Source organism: Leucoraja erinacea, unplaced genomic scaffold, assembly GCF_028641065.1.
Source record: "Leucoraja erinacea ecotype New England unplaced genomic scaffold, Leri_hhj_1 Leri_221S, whole genome shotgun sequence".
Lineage (NCBI taxonomy): Eukaryota > Metazoa > Chordata > Chondrichthyes > Rajiformes > Rajidae > Leucoraja > Leucoraja erinaceus.
The window spans coordinates 106855-125837 of record NW_026576122.1 but is presented as its reverse complement, the minus strand read 5'-3'; the positions used below and the strand labels follow the sequence as shown (position 1 = coordinate 125837).

The 18983-nt window shown below is 41.7% G+C and overlaps 1 protein-coding gene across 1 annotated transcript in view; it reads right to left on the bottom strand.

Moving 5' to 3' along the window:
• Positions 1 to 18983, bottom strand: part of LOC129716370 (complement C3-like) — a 156301-nt gene that overhangs the window by 60702 nt on the left and 76616 nt on the right. Inside the window, exons 25-29 of the mRNA XM_055666241.1 lie at positions 9670 to 9745; positions 7005 to 7164; positions 2502 to 2597; positions 1912 to 2062; positions 745 to 914 (exon numbers count right to left, since the gene is read on the bottom strand). Of these exons, the coding sequence (XP_055522216.1) occupies positions 745 to 914; positions 1912 to 2062; positions 2502 to 2597; positions 7005 to 7164; positions 9670 to 9745 (653 nt within the window). The remainder of the gene's footprint in view (positions 1 to 744; positions 915 to 1911; positions 2063 to 2501; positions 2598 to 7004; positions 7165 to 9669; positions 9746 to 18983) is intronic.

Sequence of the window (18983 nt, the reverse complement as noted above, 5' to 3'; positions counted from 1 at the left end):
TCGGCATGGACTTGTAGGGCCGAGATGGCCTGTTTCCGTGCTGTAATTGTTATATGGTTTCCACCAAAACACACAAACGAATGAGAGGTTTTGAAAAATGTTCCAGAAAGAGTGTTCCAAATTGGGAAAGACTCAAATTCAAATTTTACAAAAATGCTGAGTACAAATCTGGGACCTCAAAAGTAATTATGTTATACTTACTTTGAACTTTGACACATCTCAGATGTTCAGGCATTGTTATATAGACACTGCTAAGTACAGTAAATTTCCAATAAATTGTTATTCTACTATTTGGAAATCACGCTGGGGTGTCTGGCTCACGGGGTAATATTTCCTATGCTCCACGGCCACTCACTGGGGCTCGGAATCTGTTCATTCATCGAGCCTGGGTTCCTGCAATTCCCTTGAAACACTAGCTCCTATTTCACACACCCCCTTCAAACTTCAGGTTCACTGGAAAATGTGTTATTCAACTATTGTTTAACATTAGTGTATTAAAGGTACGCTGGAATAGAGTCCAAAGTGCAGAAAATATGCTCATCCACCCATCAAAGGTATGCTGTTGTTTTACTATGTTTCTCTAAGAAGCCCAAAGGATGTGTCAAAATGCATTTTAAACAGATGTATTCCTTTTGCAATTGTTATTTTCTAGTTTTTCTGGTTAGGTGCACATTGTACATGAGATGTTCAGTCAACAACTATATTAATGATGTGCAAAATACATTAAATATGCAGTTGTTCTACCTGTGTAGAGCTGAAGTCTCCTCCATATTCACTTCGTTTTGACAGCCATCTCACTAATTTACCAGCTTTGTCATACTGCCTCTGCTGCAAGAGGAATAAAAGTGCATATCCCGTGGCTTCAATGGTATATAGAGAGTTAGCATCTCCGCCTACTGGCCAGTGTGATTGATCTAAAATGATGCCAGAGAAAAATAGTAATTAGTGAAAAATGTGCCAATTAACTGCAGCATCTATTTCAAAGCAGATATCCCAGTTCCTCGTAGAAACTAGGAAATGCACATGCTGGTTTATTAAAAAGGCACAAAATGCTGGAGTTACTCAGCGGGTTAGGCAACCTCTCTGAAGAGAATGGGTTGGTGATATCTTGGATTGGGACCATTCAGACTGATTGTAAGGAGTATCTGGAAGAGAGGGAGGGAGAAGACAAAGCCGGGCAGGTAATAGGGTAAAAGACACACAATGCTGAATGCTGTAACTCGGTGAGAGAGGCAGCATCTCTGGAGAGAAAAATAGGTTACATTTCGGGTCGAGACCCTTCAGATAGGGTGATAGGGTAATACAGGTGAGGAGAATTTTTTGATAGGCAGATGATTGGAATGGGCTAGAGAAAAACGATGTGTGGGACATAAGGATTGAAACGCTGTGAATTGTGATTCCAGAGGAAGGAATGTAGGTTGAAGAGGGGGAAATGAGAAATAGATGCAAGATAAGGTGGGACATTGGAGGGTATATGGTGGAAGAAGGAAGAGGATTGGGGTTATGTAGTTACCCAACATTGGAGAATTCAATGTTCACACTGGGTCTGAGTGGTTTGGGTTAGAAGGGCCGAGTGAACTAAGAGGTTGCGGAGAGAGCGGTCTCTGCAGAAGGCATAAAGGGGTGGATACGGGAAAATATGATTAGTGGTGGGATCACATTAGAAGTGCTGGAAATATCAGAGGATAATGTGTTGGAAGTGGAGGGTCGTGCGGTTAGAGGCAAGAACCAGGGGAAACTCTACCGTTGTTCTGTCTGGGGGTGGGGGAAAGAATGAGAGCATAATTACGGGACACAGAGGAGACGGGGGGTAAGGATTCCATCTATGACAGAAGGGGGAGGGGGCACATTTATTAAAGGAGGACATCTCGGATGTCCTAAAGTTGGGGCACAAGAACTAATCAGACTTACCTGGTGAAGCAAATTTCATCACAATTTCCTTCTTGTCCACACCATTCAGTGAAAGGGCATAAGCTGAAAGTACTGCACCGTAGGATCCCTGAAGGCCATCTATGTGCCTCTCCAAGTAATATACTGCTTTCTTGATAGTGTTATCATAACTCTAAAATGATATTTGCATTAAATAGCTCTGGACATATACTTATCCTAATCCCGCATTTAACCACAGAAGCTACAGGTCATCTCTCTCCACTTGATTTTGCACCTTGACGCACTGCCCAATTCCACCCATATGTCCAAACTTGAACTTTAGAGAATTAACATGATCCAGTTAGCGAATTCAGACTTAGTCTTAGATGTTAATGGGACAATCTGTTATTTGTGCATATTTGTTGATGGAACTAAATTTGAGTTTTGCCACAAAACAAAATAGAAATTCAAATGCTCATCATTTTGCAACTTTGATTTGCTGTCATGCAATGATTAACTTAATACTGAATTTGGTCTTATTAATTGAGGGAAAATCTTGACCAACACATTTCTGCCTCTCTGAAATAATTAATCCACAAGATCCCTTACATTGTAAAATGAAAATGATTTACCGTAACATGTTGTGAACAAACACTTTGAGCTTCAATTATTGCAATCAGCACAAATGCAGTTAACGGTGCATGGGTGGTTTCCTTTCCAAGTCCTCCCTTAAGTAAAAGAATGCACATGAAAAATACTCATGATTTAAACAATGCCTGAAATATGTCAAATAACAAATTTAATTAAACCGGTGATTTAATTGTGTTCACCAATCAATGGCCAAAATAAATCTCATGGAAAACTGTCAATTGTCCCGTCAATGTCTGTTGTTGATGATGACTTTTGCAAGTAATGAAACAACAAACTGCAAAATGGCTAATAGCATTCAATTTACATTCTTGTACTTCTCAGAACCCTATTCCCCAAATCCCATCTCTTCTAAAATCTCTCCATATTCCTCTCTCTATTTGCAAACTTCACCTACACATTCTTCACAAGATGAACTTCAGTTCTGCACATATATGCGTTAAATTGCTTCTTATTTTAAATAATTATGTTCATCAAAAAACAAGTGTAAGTTCAATGCAAATTTTCGATATTCAATCCTTCAAATGTTGAAATTTCTAATTTGAAACCACACTTAAATTAAATTCGCACTGTATCTGAAATCTAAGATGGCCACTTCATTAGCTCAAATTGTATTTCATGCATTCATGAGAAGTGGGTGAGTCTGGAATGATCTACATTAATTGCCTATTTTGATTGTCCTCAACCGAGTGTCTGGTTGAGTAGTTGAAACTCAATCACATTGTTGTGGGACTGAAATCACCTATAGTACATAGGGGGCAGCACATTTTCTTTATCCTAGGAGGACCAGATATGTTTATAACCATGTGCTCTCATGGTCACCATTGTTGTAAGTAGCTTTTTATTTAATGTAATAAAATCAAATTAAAAAAAATGTGATCTGATCCCAAAAAGATGGGATGGCTATTTACAGCCATCCAGCGTGCTAATGTTTTCTGGGGAAGAAAGAAGTCTTTAAACTAGAATGGTTGGGGCGAGGGACTCAAATAGCGAAAGGTGGTAGACAGAATGGGAGGCAGGAAGCAGAAATGGGAGGCACTCGGACACAAGAGGAGAAAGAAAAAAAAGAAAATATACAGAATAAGAGATGGGGGTTTTCTTAAATGTGCATATTTTAATGCTAGGAGCATTGTAAGAAAGGTGGATGAGCTTAGAGTCTGGATAGACACCATATAACCATATAACAATTACAGCACGGAAACAGGCCATCTCGACCCTTCTAGTCCGTGCCGAACACATAATCTCCCCTAGTCCCATATACCTGCGCTCAGACCATAACCCTCCATTCCCTTCCCATCCATATAACTATCCAATTTATTTTTAAATGATAAAAACGAACCTGCCTCCACCACCTTCACTGGAAGCTCATTCCACACAGCTACCACTCTCTGAGTAAAGAAGTTCCCCCTCATGTTACCCCTAAACTTCAGTCCCTTAATTCTCATGTCATGTCCCCTTGTTTGAATCTTCCCTACTCTCAGTGGGAAAAGCTTTTCCACGTCAACTCTGTAAGTACACCTGGAAGTATGCTGTTGTGGCGATCAGTGAAACGTGGTTGCAGGAGGGCTGTGATTGGAAACTAAATATTCCAGGATTTCGCTGCTTCAGGTGTGATAGAATTGGTAGGGGCAAGAGGTGGAGGTGTTGCATTGCTAGTCAGGGAAGATATTACAGCAGTGCTTTGGCAGGATAGATTGGAGGGCTCATCTAGGGAGGCTATTTGGGTGGAATTGAGAAGTGGGAAAGGTGTAGCAACTCTTATAGGGGTGTATTATAGACCACCAAACGGGGAACGAGAATTGGAAGAGCAAATATGTAAGGAGATAGCAGATATTAGTAGTAAGCACAAGGTAGTGATTGTGGGAGATTTCAACTTTCCACACATAGACTGGGAAACACATTCTGTAAATGGGCTGGATGGGTTGGAGTTTGTAAAATGTGTGCAGGATAGTTTTTTGCAGCAATACATAGAGGTACCTACTAGAGGAGGGGCAGTGCTGGACCTCCTGTTAGGAAATGAGACGGGACAGGTGGCGGTGGTATGCGTTGGGGAGCACTTCGGGTCCAGTGATCACAATACCATTAGTTTCAATATAATTATGGAGAGGGACAAAACTGGACCTAGGGTTGAGATTTTTGATTGGAGAAAGGCCAACTTTGATGCGAGATGATTTAAAAGGAGTGAACTGGGACATTTTGGTTTATGGGAAAGATGTAGAAGAGAAATGGAGGACATTTAAAGGGGACATTTTAAGAGTACAGAATCTTTATGTTCCTGTTCGGTTGAAAGGAAACAGTAAAAATTGGAAAGAGCCCTGGTTTTCAAGGGAAATTGGACATCTTGTTCGGAAAAAGAGGGAGATCTACAATAATTATAGGCAGCATGAAGTAAATGAGGTGCTTGAGGAGTATAAGGAATGTAAAAAGAATCTTAAGAAAGAAATTAGAAAAGCTAAAAGAAGATATGAGGTTGCTTTGGCAAGTAAGGTGAAAGTAAATCGAAAGGGTTTCTACAGCTATATTAATAGCAAAAGGATAACGAGGGATAAAATTGGTCCATTGGAGAGACAGAGTGGACAGCTATCTGCAGAGCCAAAAGAGATGGGGGAGATATTGAACAATTTGTTTTCTTCGGTATTCACCAAGGAGAAGGATATTGAATTATGTGAGGTAAGGGAAACTAGTAGAGTAGCTATGGATACTATGAGGTTCAAAGTAAAAGAAGTACTGACACTTTTGAAAAATATAAAAGTGGATAAGTCTCCAGGTCCTGACAGGATATTCCCTAGGACATTGAGGGAAGTTAGTGTAGAAATAGCCGGGGCTATGACAGAAATATTTCAAATGTCATTAGAAATGGGAATAGTCCCCGAGGATGGGCGTACTGCGCATGTTGTTCCATTGTTTAAAAATGGTTCTAAGAGTAAACCTAGCAATTATAGACCTGTTAGTTTGACTTCAGTGGTGGGCAAATTAATGGAAAGGATACTTAGAGATAATATATATAGGCATCTAGATAAACAGGGTCTGATTAGGAACAGTCAACATTGATTTGTGCCTGGAAGGTCATGTTTGACTAATCTTCTTGAATTTTTTGAAGAGGTTACTAGGGAAATTGACGAGGGTAAAGCAGTGGATGTTGTCTATATGGACTTTAGTAAGGCCTTTGACAAGGTTCCTCATGGAAGGTTGGTTAAGAAGTTTCAACTGTTGGGTATAAATGCAAGAATAGCAAGATGGATTCAACAATGGCTGAATGGGAGAAGCCAGAGGGTAATGGTGGATGGCTGTTTATCGGGTTGGAGGCAGGTGACTAGTGGGGTGCCTCGGGGATCTGTGTTGGGTCCTTTGTTGTTTGTCATGTACATCAATTATCTGGATGAAGGTGTGGTAAATTGGATTAGTAAGTATGCAGATGATACCAAGATAGGGGGTGTTGTGGAAAATGAAGAGGATTTCCAAAGTCTACAGAGTGATTTAGGCCATTTGGAGAAATGGGCTGAAAGATGGCAGATGGAGTTTAATGCTGATAAATGTGAGGTGCTACACCTTGGCAGGACAAATCAAAATAGGACGTACATGGTAAATGGTAGGGAATTGAAGAATACAGTTGAACAGAGGGATCTGGGTATAACCGTGCATAGTTCCTTGAAGGTGGAATCTCATATAGATAGGGTGGTAAAGAAAGCTTTTTGTATGCTAGCCTTTATAAATCAGAGCATTGAGTATAGAAGCTGGGATGTAATGTTAAAATTGTACAAGGCATTGGTGAGACCAAATCTGGAGTATGGTGTACAATTTTGGTCGCCCAATTATAGGAAGGATGTCAACAGAATAGAGAGAGTACAGAGGAGATTTACTAGAATGTTGCCTGGGTTTCAACAACTAAGTTACAGAGATAGGTTGAATAAGTTAGGTCTTTATTCTCTGGAGCGCAGAAGGTTAAGGGGGGACCTGATAGAGGTCTTTAAAATGATGAGAGGGATAGACAGAGTTGATGTGGACAAGCTTTTCCCTTTGAGAATAGGGAAGATTCAAACAAGAGGACATGACTTCAGAATTAAGGGACAGAAATTTACGGGTAATATGAGGGGGAACTTCTTTACTCAGAGAGTGGTAGCGGTGTGGAATGAGCTTCCAGTGGAAGTGGTGAAGGCAGGTTCATTGGTATCATTTAAAAATAAATTGGATAGGCATATGGATGAGAAGGGAATGGAGGGTTATGGTATGAGTGCAGGCAGGTGGGACTAAGGGGAAAAAAAAGTTGTTCGGCACGGACTTGTAGGGCCGAGATGGCCTGTTTCCGTACTGTAATTGTCAACAAAGGCAGATGACCTGGGGCTGTCTGCTTTCTGTGAACAAATGAAAGGAAAACTGTCCCATTTGTCAACGAATTTCCAAAGTCTTGCTGTTAGGAATATCCTCTGATTGTGTTGTACTATGTGATAATTACATTTTTCTATGCAGCCAAAACACATGTTACTTACCATAATGCTTTGGTCATGTACTGGATAGTCTTCCACAAAGTGACCATCAGGTGTCTGTTTTTTTAATATTAGCCACTTCACAGCTCCACACAGTACATTTCGGTCAATTGTGATCATGTTATGTGCCATCGCAAACACCTTAACCACATAGGCAGTCAACCTTCATTTAGAGAAACGCAACATACATTCATTCCATTAAAAAACACCCAGGGTAGAAATTAATTTTTCACACACCCTGACATAAGATGTGTTTTGAAATTGTACGCCAGTAGTGGAACATAATCTGTTACTGTATTGCCTGTCTTTCCCAAGCACTATTAGACCCAATTAGAGCAAGGAAGATAGATATTCTGAAATTAAACATTTAAAAAAATAATCAAATGAAAGAAACCTTACCCACTGAGACCTTATAAAACTATTGTGATTGTTCATTCACTTGTGCTACCCTGTACCATTAGGCAACTGACTGTTATTTTCAATGGACTGTTATTTCCATACTTTTATCCAAATGGGAATAGTTCACTATAGTGAATACATATTTCTAAAACAATTCACAGAGCCATGGAGTTGTACAGCATTGAAGCAGAGACTTCAGACCAACTCATCCAAGCCAGAGAAGAAATCTGACTGAGCTAGCCACATTTGGCTAAATCTTGACATTATCCTTCCAAAGCTATCCTTTTCAAGTATCTGTCCAAATTCCTTTTAAATGTCATAACTGTATCCGTCCCTGCAACTTCGTTTGGCAGCTCATTCCATATGTGCACCACCCTCACTATGAAGAGGTTGTCTCACAGATTCCTTATAAATCTTTCCACTATCACCTTAAATGGAATTTTAGAATCCTTCACCTTGGCTAAAAAGCATTGGCTGTTCATCTTATTTATGCCCTCATGATTTATATGCTTCCATAAGCCCATTCCTTGGTCTCCTAGATTCCTTGAAAAAAAATGACCCAGCTAATGAGGCCTTTTTTTTATAACAAAACCGTTCAAACTCATTAACATCCTCATAAATAATTGTAAACCCTTTCCGGTTTAATAACATCCTTCATTCTCCTAACATGGCCTCACTAATTTTGAACAGTTATAATATGGTTTTCCAACATGTGCGCGCCGTGCCCTGACCGATTGAGGCAAACTTGTTGAATCTTTTTCTTTGCCACCGTCTACCTATGTGGCCACTTTCTGGGAACAATGTCCTGTGCCACTCAGTCTCTGTTCTGTAACACTCCCCAGTCCCATGATGTTTACTGCCCTGGTTGTCTTGCTAAAATGCAACACCTCATATTTAACTGAGTTAACTATATCTGCCATTCCTCTGTCCATTGACCCAGTGATAAGGTCCCATTGTAATCAGAGATAACTTTCACTGTTCACTTTTTCCTATTCGAAATATATAAATATAAATAAAAATAAATATAAATAATAATAATAATTAGAAAAAAAAGTAAGCATGCAGGTACAGCAGGCGGTGAATAAAAAAAATGGCATGATTGCCTTCATGGCAAGAGGATTTGAGCAGAGGAGCAAGAATTTACTATTGCAGTTGTACAGGGCCCTGGTGAGACCACACTTGGATAATTGTGAGCTGTTTTGGTCTCCAAATTTGAGGAAGTACATTCTTGCTATTGAAGGAGTGCAGCGTAGGTTCTCCAGGTTAATTCCCGGGATGGCGGGACTGACATATGATGAAAGAATGGATCGACTGGGCTTGTAGTCACTGAAATTTAGGATGAGAGGGTTCTTGTAGATCATATAAAATTCTTTTGGGATTGGACGGGCTAGATGCAGGAAAAATGTTCCCGATGTTGGGGGGAATCCAGAACCAGGGGGCCACAGTGTAAGAATAAAGGGTAGGCAGGCCCTTTAGGACTGAGATGAGGAAAAATGTTTTCACCCAGAGAGTTGTGATGTGGAATTCTCTGCCACAGAAAGCCGTGGAGACCAATTTACTGGACGTGTTCAAGAGAGAGATAAATTTAGCTCTTAGGGCTAATGGAATCAAGGGAATCAAGAAAAGCAGGAACAAAGGACTGATTTTGGATGATCAGCCATGATCATATTGAATGGTGGTGCTGAATCTAAACTACTGAGTCAATATGACTACCAAGTCAAAACCAGCCTGCCATGAGGAACGTTATCAAATGGACCAGGGGGCCACAGTTTAAGAATAAAGGGTAGGCCCTTTAGGACTGAGATGAGGAAACACTTTTTCACCCAGAGAGTTGTGAATCTGTAGAATTCTCTGCCACAGAAAGCAGTGGAGACCAATTTACTGGATGTGTTCAAGAGAGAGTTAATTTCAGCTCTTAGGGCTAATGGAATCAAGGGATATACGGAATAGGCAGGAACAGTGTACAGATTTTGGATTTTCAAAGCATATTGAATGGTGGTGCTGAATCTAAACTACTGAGTCACTATGGCTCCCAAGTCAAAACCAGCCTGCCATGAGGAACCTTATCAAATGGCTGACTAAAATATACATAGACAATATTCACAGCTCTACCCTCAATCACCATCACCTCCGCAAAATCTTAATCAATTTGGCCATGACATGTCATGGACAAATTAGCTGACTGTTCCTAATTTTCCCATTTTCTTTCAAATGCAAATTCACCAATGTATTTCACAAAATATCACTGAAAATGCAGCTTGTAATGTACCATGTACTGGATGAATAACGTTCGAAAATGGCGAAAGAATTATCATCCTTGCGATATTTTAGTTGAGTGATATAACCTGAGTGAACAAAAGAAAACAATAAAAATCAAAATTCTATGAATTCTAAAGTATCCATACAGAGAAACAAAATATTGGGAGAAAACAAAGAAATTCGAAAATGCACTCATGCGTTTCTCAGCACTGAGCTTATGAAAATATATATTTTTTGCTAAAGCCACATTAAAGATACATTCATGTTGAGTTGCACTAGTGTGAAATTTCAAATGAGCTTTTATGGTGCTACCTGATCTTTGCAATAAAGATAGACAAAAAAGCTGGAGAAACTCAGCGGGTGAGGCAGGATCTATGGAGCGAAAGAATAGGCGACGTTTCGGGTCGAGACCCTTCTTCAGACTGATGTCGGGGGAGGTAGCCGGTAAAAAGAAAGGAGGAGGCGGAGACTGTAGGCTATGGTAGAGCTGGGAAGGGTTCAATGTTCATACCACTGGGGTGTAAAACTACCCAAGCGAAATATGAGGTGCTGGTCCTCCAATTTACTGTGGACCTCACTCTGGCCATGGAAGAGGCCCGGGACTGAAAGGTCAGATTCAGAATGGGAGGAGGAGTTGAAGTGCTGAGCCACCGGAAGATCAGATTGTTTATTGCGAAGCCTCCTCCATGGCCAGAGTGTGAGGCCCACCGCAAACAACATCTTCACATTTGGCTGTAGTTGGCTGTTCTGTACTTTCCATCAGAATCTCGATAACATCAATCACTCTCAACTTCTCCACATTCCATATATTGTAGCTCATGTTCAAAATATCAGCTATCTTTATTGCCTTATCATTTGGACACTGTCCTATATACTTCACTCTTAATACTGATTTCCCGCTGCTGAAACTGCAACATATCAGCTGATCATCCATGCAATGTTTGTATACACCGATTTTACTGTCCATTCTGTCAAGTAAAGAAAGTACAGCTCCCAAAGAAGCATCTTATATTGAAGGCAAAACTGAACAACTCAACTAGTATCACAATGTTCTGATAGTCATACTGCACAGCTCCCACATTTTCAAATTTGCACTTCCAATCTTATATTCACCAATTATGTAAAGACCTTGACTAAAGACTATTTATAGTGACAATAACTTTGTAATTGTCATGGTCCTACAGACCCATTTTCAATTTCTACAGATGTTTAAGGAGGACCTGCAGATGCTGGAAAATCGAATATAATGTACTCACATAAAGTCGAGGAAGAAGATATATCAATTATTTCTTTGGACGCAGAGAAAGCATTTGATCAGGTAGAGTGGCAATACTTTTATAAAGTACTGCAAACATTTAATATGGGAGAAAATTTTATAACATGGGTAAAGTTATTGTATGATAAACCGATGGCAAGGATTTTAACTAACAACATGTTATCTCAAAAATTTCAACTATCAAGAGGTAATAGGCAGGGATGTGCATTATCACCCCTGCTATTTGCCCTTATGATAGAACCCCTGGCTGAAAGTATAAGAATTAATCCGAATATTCAGGGCTATAATACTAAGGACTCAAAGAATATAATCTCATTATATGCAGACAATATACTTTTATATATTACAAAGTCACAAACGAGCATACCAAATGTATTACATTTAATAGAGGAATTTGGGTCTTTTTCTGGATATAGAATAAACTGGAATAAAAGTGAAATCATGACATTAAAACCTCAAGAACCTACACACTTATTGAAGTTCCCCTTTAAAATCGCAACAGAAAAATTTAAATACTTGGGTATTCAGATGACTAGAAAATATAAAGCATTATTCAACGCTAATTTTATACCTTTATTAAATAAACTTAATACGCTGATTAAATTATGGAAAACACTTCCTTTATCATTATTAGGTAGAATAAATGCAATAAAAATGATCTTCCTACCACAATTACTATACCTATTTCAGTCTATACCGGTATATATACAAAAATATTAAAAATAAATAAATTAGACTCTAATATTATTAATTTTATTTGGGACTATAGATCACATAGAATTACAAAAAAAAACACTTATGTAAACCAAAAGAGGTCGGGGGACTTTCACTTCCAAATGTTATGTATTATTACTGGGCAGTGCATATTAAGAATATAATTTATTGGCTGGATAGTTCTACGCAACAGACAGAATGGATAAAAATGGGGAAAGAGGATTGTCATCCTTGTAATATAGGAACTTCTCCCCGAAAAACTCAATCACACAATAGATAAGAAGAACCCAATTATATATCGTACAATAAGAATTTGGAAACAACTAAAATTATCTTTAAAATTAAGAAATCTATCACTGTTAATGCCAATAGCGAATAACCCTTTATTTAAACCATCTCTTATTGATAAAACATATAACCAATGGGAAAGTCTCGGAATTAGAAGGATCGGGGATATGTACGAAATGGGAAGCCTACTATCATTCCAACAATTACAATTAAAATTTAAACTGAAAAACAAACAATATTTTAAATATCTTCAGATTTGCAATTTTATGAAAAAATATATACAAGGATATCAAAACGTAACTCCTGACTTATTGGAAGAAGCAATGAATATTGAAGCTGACTCACAGAAATTAATATCATATTTATATAATAGTATTCTAAATATAGACCTACCATCGACAGAGGTGCTTAGAGAAGAGTGGGAACGGGAACTAATGATAAAAATTACGAAGGTTACATGGGAAAAGTACTTGATATATATTCACAAATGTTCGATTAATGTAAGACATAACCTAATTCAATTTAAAATTTTACATAGATTATATTATTCAAAAACAAGATTGAACAAATGTTATCCAAATATATCCCCCATTTGTGATAAATGTCTATCCCAAAACGCAACTATAACACACTCCTTAGTTTCCTGCATAAAACTTTATAGATTTTGGAGTGATATTTTCGAAATATTTACAAAATTATTCAAGACAAGAATAGAACCTAATACTGAAATGATTATATTTGGTGTAAGGAAGATGGGAATAAATTGAACACATCTCAAAATTTATTTTTTAACTATGGTTTAACTATGGTTTAATAAGGTCCAGGATGAAGTGCGGGCAGTGGTGGAGGAGGAGAGGTGTACCAGAGCAGTTGGATTGAGGCAGCAGGGAGCCTGAACAAGGTGGGAGTAGGCCATGGACCGAAAAGTCACATGGACTGAGCTCTGGCAGGCTGAACCACAGCGCATCAAGTTCCTGGTCCAGGCAGTGTATGATGTCCTGCCCAGCCCATCGAACCTCTTCATCTGGGGCAAAGTGGAATCTCCAGACTGCCCGCAATGCTCAGGCAAGGGGACATTGGAACACATCCTGAGCTGTCCAAAGGCACTTGGGCAGGGTCAGTACACATGGCATCACGACCAGGTTCTTAAACCCATTGCAGAAGCCATCAGCATGGGAATCAGCAGCTGTAGACGAGAACGCCCCACCACCCAGATGATCACCTCCGTGAAGGCCGGAGGGCAGCTGCCAATAACCACAGCAACCAGAAATCTGTCAGGAATCCGGGCAACTGCGCAGGACTGGCAGTTTTCCATAGACCTGGTGAAACAGCTGAAGTTCCCTCAGCACATTGCCACGACCACCCTGAGGCCAGACATCCTCCTGGTCTCAGAGGCGACCAAAAACATCGTCTTGTTGGAACTGACTGTGCGCCGTGGGAGGACCGTCTGGAGGAGGCCCACGAGAGGAAGATGGCCAAGTATGATGAGCTGGTCATAGGCTGCCGTAAGTATGGCTGGAAGGCAAGGTGAATGCCCATCGAGGTTGGCTGCAGAGGTTTTGCAGGGCAATCGCTCTACAAAGCCTTGAGTGCACTGGGCATAAACGGAGTGGCAAGGAGAAGGGCCATCAAGAACACCACAGTGGCAGCGTAGAAGGCCTCGAGATGGCTCTGGATCAGGAGAGGAGGTCCATGGGGAAGAGCGAATGCCAGCTGAACACAAGTCGTGGTCTGATCAACCACGGCTGGGTCGCCTGGGTGAGGGTGGCTGATGTTGAAAGACCCGAAACACCCAATGACCCCAGGTTACATCACTGATGATGTGTTCAGGAGCATCAATCGATGTATTTCTATCAAAACATTCAAAAACAAGATCGAACAAATTTTATCCAAATATATCCCCCACTTGTGATAAATGTCTATCCTAAAACGCAACTCTAACGCATTCCTTAGTTTCCTGCATAAAACCTTATAGATTTTGGTGTGATGTTTTCGAAATATTTACAAAATTATTCAAGATAAGAATGGAACATAATACTGAAATGATTATATTTGGAATAATGGAAGATGGGAATAAATTGAACACATCCCAAATTTTATTTTTTAACTGTGGTTTAATAATAGCAAAAAAATTAATACTTAAATTTTGGAAAAATACATCAATACCAACGCTTAAAATGTTGATTGCAAGTATGTTGGACACTGCAAATCTTGAGGAAATGCGATTACTCCTAATAGATAAATCAGACCAATCATTCTCCATTTGCAGGGCATCTTTTTGGAATCATATGGTGCAACACAATTGTAAAAACTAACTGTTTCCGGACTGGATGAGGGTTGGTCAAGATTATAAACAATGATCTCCTTACCTTTTTTTTATGTCTTATTCTCTTTGTTCTATTTTCTTTTTCTCAACTTTCTTCACTCATTGGTCTTTTTTCTGTTTTCTTCACACACTATATATCTTATGCCTTTCTATCCTTTACTATCTAATTTATTTTTCTTATTCTCATCTTTCTTTAATATAACAAACAAAAAATAAGAAGCTGTACATAAAATGTATTATGAAAATATATATTAGGCACTTTGGGACTTACTTCTAATAAAATAAAATATTTAAAAAAAAAAAAGAAAATCGAAGGTAGACAAAAATGCTGGAGAAACTCAGCGCGTGAGGCAGAATCTATGGAGTGAAGGAAATAGGCAAAGTTTCGGGGCAAAACCCTTCTTCAGACTGATGTGAGGGTTGGGGGGGCAGGAAGGGGGGGAGAAAGGAAGAGGTGGAGCCAGTGGGCTGAGGGAGAGCTGAGAAGGGGAGGAGACAGTAAGGACTATCTGAAATTAGAGAAGTCAATGTTCAAACCGCTGGGGTGTAAACGGCCCAAACAAAATATGAGTTGCTGCTCCTCCAATTTGCGGTGGTCCTCACTCTGGCCATGGAGGAGGCCCAGGACAGAAAGGTCAGATTCGGAATGGAAGAGGGAGTTGAAGTGCTGAGCCACCGGGAGATCAGGTTAGTTATTGCGAACCAAGCTGAGGTGTTCGGCGAAGCGATCGCCAAGCCAACGCTTGGTCTCACCGATGTAGAGCAGCTGACATCTAGACCAGTGGATGCAATAGATGAGGTTGGAGGAGGTGCAGGTGAACCTCTGCAGCACCTGTAAAGACTGCTTGGGTCCTTGAATGGGGTCGAGGGGGGAGGTGAAGCGACAAATAGCATTTCTTGCAGTTGCAAAGGAAAGTGCCAGGAGTGGAGGTAGTACGGGTGGGGAGGGACGAATTGACCAGGGAGTTACGGAGCGGTCTCTGTGGAAAGCAGATGGGAGGAGATGGGAAGATGTGGCAAGTGGTGGGGTCACGTTGAAGGTGGCAAAAATGACGGAGGATTATTTGTTGTACGTGACGGCTGGTAGGGTGGCAAGTGAGGACAAGAGGGACTCTGCCCTTGTTACGAGTGGGGGGGATGGGGAGAGAGAGTATAGTCACAGGGTACAGAAGAGACCCTGGTGAGAGCCTCATCTATGGTAGAAGAGGGGAACCCCCGTTTCCTGAGGACATGTCCGATGAAGTCGCGGTGAAGACGGAGGAATTGGGAGTAGGGGATGGAGTCCTTACAGGAAGCAGGGTGGGAAGAAGTGTAGTCCAGATGGCCATGGTAGTCAACTTTATAGTGGATGTCGGTAAGGAGTCTATCCCCTGCGATGGAGATAGTGAGGTCAAGAAATGGTAGGGAAATATCGGAAATGGTCCATGTGTATTTGAGTGCCGGATGGAAGTTAGTGGCGAAATGGATGAGGTCAGTGAGTTGTGTGCGGGTGCAGGAGGTAGCACCAATGTAGTCGTTGATGTAGCGAATGTAGAGTTCAGGGATAGGGTCACGGTACGTCTCGAACAAAGATTGTTCGACGTACCCTACAAAGAGGCAGGCATAGGTAGGGCCCATAGCTACGCCTTGGGAGGAAATGGGAGGTCAAATGAAAAGTTATTGAGGGTGAGGACCAGCTCCGCTAGGCGGGGGCAAGTATCAGTAAACGTGGATTGGTTGGCTCTGCGGTCGAGGAAGAAACGGAGGGCTTTGAGACCCTCCTGGTGGGGGATGGAGGTGTGGATTCACTGGACATCCATGGTGAAGATGAAGGAATGGAGGCCTAGAATACTGAAGTCCTTGATTTACACGTGCCGAACTGAGAGGCAGCAAGTCCTTGTAGCTCCGAATTTTGTTTTAGTGTTTTAGCGTTTTAGTGTGTTTTGCTTAGTGTTTTATTTAGTTTTGTTTAGTTTTTGTGAAGGACAAGGACAAGGACTTGGATACAAGTCCTTGTAGCTCAGAGTTTTGTTTGGGCTTTAGTGTCTTTAGTGTGATTTGTGCGTTGGCTGCTGCCGCTGCTGCTGTGCAGTAATTTTTACACAGCATGTGTAGAGTCGCGTATAGGAGGGATGAACTCCTTATGTGGCGACGGACAGCTTGCGGAATAAAACACCATATTCCGTCTGAGCTGAAGAAGCCGTTCCGTGGTTGCCGTGCAGGTGCCAGGCTAAGGGCCAGGCTAAGGGCCTAGAGGTGGAGATACAAGCCGTTTCTGCCATCGATCCTTATGGGGAACGTCAACTCATTCCCTAACAAGTGTGAGGAGTTGGAGGCCCTTATGAAGAACCAACGGGTCTACCGTGAGTGCAGTCTCATGTGTTTTACTGAGTCGCGACTGATGGACATCATCCCGGACTCCTGTGTGGATCTCCCCGGCTTCACTACGGTACGAGCAGATAGAGACCCGAAGATCAAAGGTGGGGGACTTGCTCTGCTTGTGAACAATAGATGATGTAATCCAGGTCACATAACTGTGAAAGATAAGATCTGTTGTTGGGATATTGAGCTCCTGGCGGTTGGACTGAGACCTTATTATGTACCGAGGGAGTTCTCCCACATCGTCGCCATTATTGTTTACATTCCTCCTCGAGCGGAGCCTGTAGTCGCATGTGACGTCATCCAAGAGACTGTCGCGAGATTACAGACCCGACACCCGGACGTACTCATTGCCTTATCAGGGGACTTCAATCATGTGAACATCAGCCCCCACTTGTCAGGCTTCTCACAGTATGTTGACTGTCCCACAAGGCACAATAAGACACTGGACTTGTGCTATGTCAATGTCAAGAAGGCCTATAGTGTCTTAACCTCTCCACCGCTTGGCAAATCAGATCACAACCTGGTTTATCTAAGGCCTTCTTACAAACCCTGTGTACTGAGACAGCCTACAACCACACGGTCTTTCAGAAAGTGGACACCAGAGGCCAGTGAATCACTGAGGGACTGCTTTCAATGCACAGACTGGGACATACTGATGGAGTCACAGGAATTAAACAGCTGTATGGACAACGGACTACATCAACTTCTGTAGGGATGTTGTTGTGCCAGTAAGAACTGTGTGTTGCTTTCCCAATAACAAACCTTGGATCACAAGCAACATCAAGAGCCTCCTAAACGAGAATAGGAGGCTTTCAAGGCTGGTGATCGGGAAAAAATCAAGAGGGTACAGCACCACTTGAAAAGGATTATGAAGCAGGCAAAAGGGGACTATAAAAGGAAGCTGGAGAAGAAACTGCAGTACAACATCAAAGAGGTGTGGAGAGGAATGAAGACCATCACTGGCTTCAAGGAGAAGAGAAGCCAGCCGTCAGGGGACATGGCCAAGGCCAATGAGTTTAACCCAGGGGTTCCCAACCTTTTTTTGGCCATGCCCCACCTAATCACCTCTAAAATCCTGATGCTTCCCCCCCCCCCCCCCCCCCCCCCATGTGGTGATATATAATTCTTACAATTTAAAAAGTGAACTCCGTTTCAGCTGAAGATGCTTAAAACGCCAATACCTTGGTTTAAACAAGCTTCAAAAGAACATGGCATCCATGAAAAAGAAAAATGAAATAAACAAAAGACAGTTAAAGTTCTGAGCAAGAAATTACTAAAAAATTGTAAAAAAAAAATAAAACGAAAATTTGGACCCAGACGTCCTCAGTCGCGCTCAATTGCCCCCCTTAAAAATCAAATTGCCCCCCTGTGGGGCGTACGCCCCACGTTGGGCACCACTGGTTTAACCTGTTCTATAACAGGTTTGATCGGGTATCCCGTCCCACCTCTACAGGTGCAGCCTCTCTCCCACCATCACCTCCACGAGGCAGCCCCCCCCAACACCACAGCTGCAGCACCTCCTATGCCGGCATCTCCTCAACTGTTCTTCACGGCGGACGAGGTGAGAGCTGAGCTGAGGAGGTTGTGCCCTGGTAAAGCAGCTGGCCGATGGTGTATGTCCCAGGCTACTAAAAGACTGTGCGGCTCAGCTGGTGGAGCCGCTCCAGACCATTTTCAACCCGAGCCTCCAGTCAGGAAGGGTACCAGGTCTGTGGAAAACATCATGTCTCGTGCCGGTTCCCAAAGCAGGGCGGCCGACCGAGATCAACGACCACAAACCGGTGGCCCTTACATCCCATATCATGAAACCAATGGAGCGGCTACTCATTCATCTCCTGAGACCACAAGTCCAGCACGCACTCGACCCACTACAGTTTGCATACCAGGAGAACATTGGGGTGGATGACACAGTCCTCTACATGCTGCACCGGATCTACTCCTTTTTGGACAAACCCGGTGGCTATGTGAGGATTATGTTCTTTGACTTCTCAAGTGCGTTCAACACCATCCAACCCCTGATTCTGAATGACAAGCTTAAGAAGATGGGGGTGGATTCCACATTTATCTCCTGGATATACGACTACCTGACGGGTCGACCATAGTTTGTCAAGCTGGGGGACAGTGTCTCTGGCACAGTGGTGTGCAATGTTGGAGCCCCACAGGGAACGGTTCTGGCCCCGTTCCTCTTCACCCTGTATACAGCAGACTTTAACTATAAGTCTGACACATGCCACGTACAGAAATACTCAGATGATACAGCGATTGTGGCATGTGTACGGAACGGGCAGGAGGAGGAATACAGGAACTTGACCAGTTCCTTTTGTGCCTGGAGTGAAGAGAACTGTCTCATCCTGAACAC